At 40.3% G+C, this 3,234-nt stretch overlaps 1 protein-coding gene across 1 annotated transcript in view; it reads right to left on the bottom strand.

Annotated features, from left to right (window-relative positions):
- The window catches only part of LOC109922808 (protein CC2D2B-like), a 158,169-nt gene extending 155,732 nt beyond the window's left edge, over positions 1 to 2,437 (bottom strand). The window contains exons 1-2 of the mRNA XM_048609173.1: positions 2,366 to 2,437; positions 347 to 478 (exon numbers count right to left, since the gene is read on the bottom strand). Of these exons, the coding sequence (XP_048465130.1) occupies positions 347 to 478; positions 2,366 to 2,437 (204 nt within the window). The remainder of the gene's footprint in view (positions 1 to 346; positions 479 to 2,365) is intronic.
- Between the last annotated feature and the right edge of the window lie 797 nt (positions 2,438 to 3,234).

The following is a 3,234-nucleotide window of genomic DNA, read 5'->3' as shown; positions in this document are numbered from 1 at the left end:
CCTACACTCACCTTTACTGGCTCCATCCCCGCCTCTTTGACCTGTCTGTCTCCTCTCCATCTATCTTCTCCTCTGTCCATCTTCTATCCGCCTCCCCCTCTCTCCCTATTTATTTCAGAACCCCCTTCCCCTCCCCCATTTCTGTAGAAGGGTCTAGGCCTGAAACGTCAGCTTTCCTGCTCCTATGATGCTGCTTGGCCTGCTGTGTTCATCCAGCTCTACACCTTGTTATCTCATATCTTCTTACTGCTCCTTTCCTCAGTAAAGACTATCAATGTTTAAAAATAACCATGACAATTTTACATCGTGATCTGTTTTCCCTGTATAAAATTTAGCTGCTAATTACCTCCAATCCTGTGAGACGAAATTCAGAAGGTAAATCTTTCAGTTGTGTCATTTTGTGTTCTTGTACCACTGATTCAGTTGACGAGTTCAAAGTAGAAGTAAAAAATTGACATGCTTCATCTGATTCGAAATTCTGAAATTAGAAAGAAGTAAAAATCAAATGAAATCTATACATAAGAACTAGGAGTAGGCAATTCAGTCTCTTCAGCCAGCTCCACTATTTAACATGATCATGGCTGATCTCATCCCAGGCTCAACACCACTTTCCTGCCCACATCCCAGAACCCTTAGCCCATTACTAATTAAAAATTTGTCCATCTCCTCCTCACATTTATTCAGTGTCCTGCCATCAACCACATTCTGGGATAGTGAAATCCATAGAAATTCACACCCTTTGAAAGAAGTAATTCCTCCTCATCTCTTTTTTAAATCTGACATCCCTTAGCCTAAGACAATGACTTCTTGTTCTAGATTGCCCCACAAGGGGAAATATCAACTCTCTGTGTATTTTGTCAATCCCCTTTAGTATCCAGTAATGTAACAACGGACTGAATTTTAGCAGAAATCAGATGTGTCAATTTTGGTGAGTTTCATGGAGGGTTTATCTCATGAAGTTTTCTCTCATTATCTTTCCAAACTTGTCTGATCTGTTATGCATTAGACACCTAGAGTGCCCGCTGACACTATTTTTCCACATGTCGTGAATGGCAGTACTCGCTATTGCTGGGATATCTTGTGATCGGTGGTACTGGCACCACCTTTAGAGTCTTTCTGTAAACCTGGTCAAGCATTGGCAGTCCAGAAGTGACCTTCAGCATGCATGTAGAGGAAAGCAACCACAAACCAATGCTTCTCAGGGCATATAGGTGGCATAGTGAGCACTGCATTACACATTCAAGTGTACATTCATACATTTATTGCAACTTATAAATCGAGCTACAGTTTACTCATCCATAGCCTCATTTCATTTTACAACGCTTTTGTAAGTGTTCTACTCTAGCCCCAATGCTCAATGTAGCTTAACATCCTCTCAATATTCAATATGGGACCATCATGTACAGGAAAACTTTTTATTGTCATAACACTGATTTCTACTGCTAAACAGCAAAAATCAAACAACAACAAAAAAGAAGCTGCATTTGCCTCTGGTAACAAACAAGAACTGTTTGACTTTGGCAAAGAACAAATTCACAGTGCATAAGTGATCACTGCACCCAGTTCTCATCTGCTGGAACTGGTTTTGTGCAGCAGGTGATGTTCCTCCTGCTCAATGTCTTCATCTTTCTCCTTGCAAGACTTCTCCCACTCTCTCAGCTTTTCGGAAACCATCACATTGTTTTTGACTGTTTGAGTTGTGCAGAGTATAGCATGCTAGGATTATACAGCACAATCTATCTATACTGGAAGGCCCCTCAGTCTGATCCAAGCGTCAGAACTTCTGCCTCAGAAAGCCTAACATCTGCTCCACCCAGAGGCTGGTCGAAGACAGGGCTGCATTGTGTCTACACTCTTTCTCACTCTTGAAACAAGGGAATACATAATGGAATCATCAGTATGGTCACAGACTATAGCCCTTGTCTCCAAGTAACCATCCTTGTAAGGCATCTGGTCTTTAAAATGAAGCAGGAACATGAAAGTTCTCAAGGATATAGGCGTCATGGCAGCTCACAGGATACTTGACACAGACTTCTAAGATGTGGTACCGCTGATCACAGTGACTTGCACATTGATGAAATTGAACCATTTTCTATTGATGAAGTCAGATGTGTCAGATGATACAGCACTCTCAATGCAACATATGTATATAGAGGGTCCTATACCTGAGGGAATCCAGTTTTGGAAAAATAAGATGAAATAATGTGATCTGACACAAATTGCATGAGTAACAGCCTTGATGCATTTGTGGTCAAAGGTTGAGAGATCCCACATATATTCCCAATGGATCCTTAGAAGCAGCAGTTGCATAAAAGCTTAGCACAGCTGTCACTTTGATGGCCATCAAGGTACAACAGCCACTCACTCCTTCAAGTTGCAGATCCTGTTCCAGTAACACAGTCACATAATACTGTGATACTGTTCTGTTCTGTGACATCTTTAGTCTGTGCCAACTCTGTGCCTCACTCATCTGGAGGAAATGGCATTAAGGATGATAGACTCTGGACCTCCTGTCAGTCGGAAACAGATTATGTTATAATGGGGAACAAAGAGAAGGCTGACAAATTAAAAACTTACTTTGGTTCTATTTTCAAAAAGGAGGACACAAGTAATGTCTCAAAAATGTTGGGGGACCTTGGGTCTATTGAGAGGTAGGAACTGGAACAATCAGTATTAATAGGGAAATGGTGTTTGGAAAATTGATGGGATTAAAGGCGATAAACCCGATAAACCCACAGGGCCAGACAATCTACATCACGGAATATTTAAGGAAGGTGTCCTAAAAGTAGTGGATGCCTTGGTGGTCATCTTTTAGAATCTTTATAGATTCTGGAATAGCTGCTTTAGATTGGAAGATTGTTAATGTAACCCCACTATTTAAAAAAGGAGATAGAAAGAAAACAATGAATTATAGAGTGGTTAGCCTGGAATCGATGGTGGGAAAATGCTAGAGTCTATTATAAATGATTTAATAGCAGAGCATTTGGAAAACAATAACAGGACACAATCAGCATGGATTTTTGAAAGGAAAATCATGCTTGAAAAATTGACTGGAATTTTTTGAGGATGTAACGAGTAGAGTTGATAAGAAGGAACCAATGGACATGCTTTACTTAAATTTTCAGAAGGCTTTCAATAAGTTCCCGGACAAAAAGTTAATATGTAAAATTTAAGAGCATGGGATTGGGGATAGTGTACTGACATTGATAGAGAATTGGTTGGCAAACAGGAAAC

The sequence above is a fragment of the Rhincodon typus genome, chromosome 20 (assembly GCF_021869965.1).
Source record: "Rhincodon typus isolate 14 chromosome 20, sRhiTyp1.1, whole genome shotgun sequence".
Lineage (NCBI taxonomy): Eukaryota > Metazoa > Chordata > Chondrichthyes > Orectolobiformes > Rhincodontidae > Rhincodon > Rhincodon typus.
The sequence above is the reverse complement of the archived record's forward strand: the minus strand, read 5'-3'. Positions and strand labels throughout refer to the sequence as shown.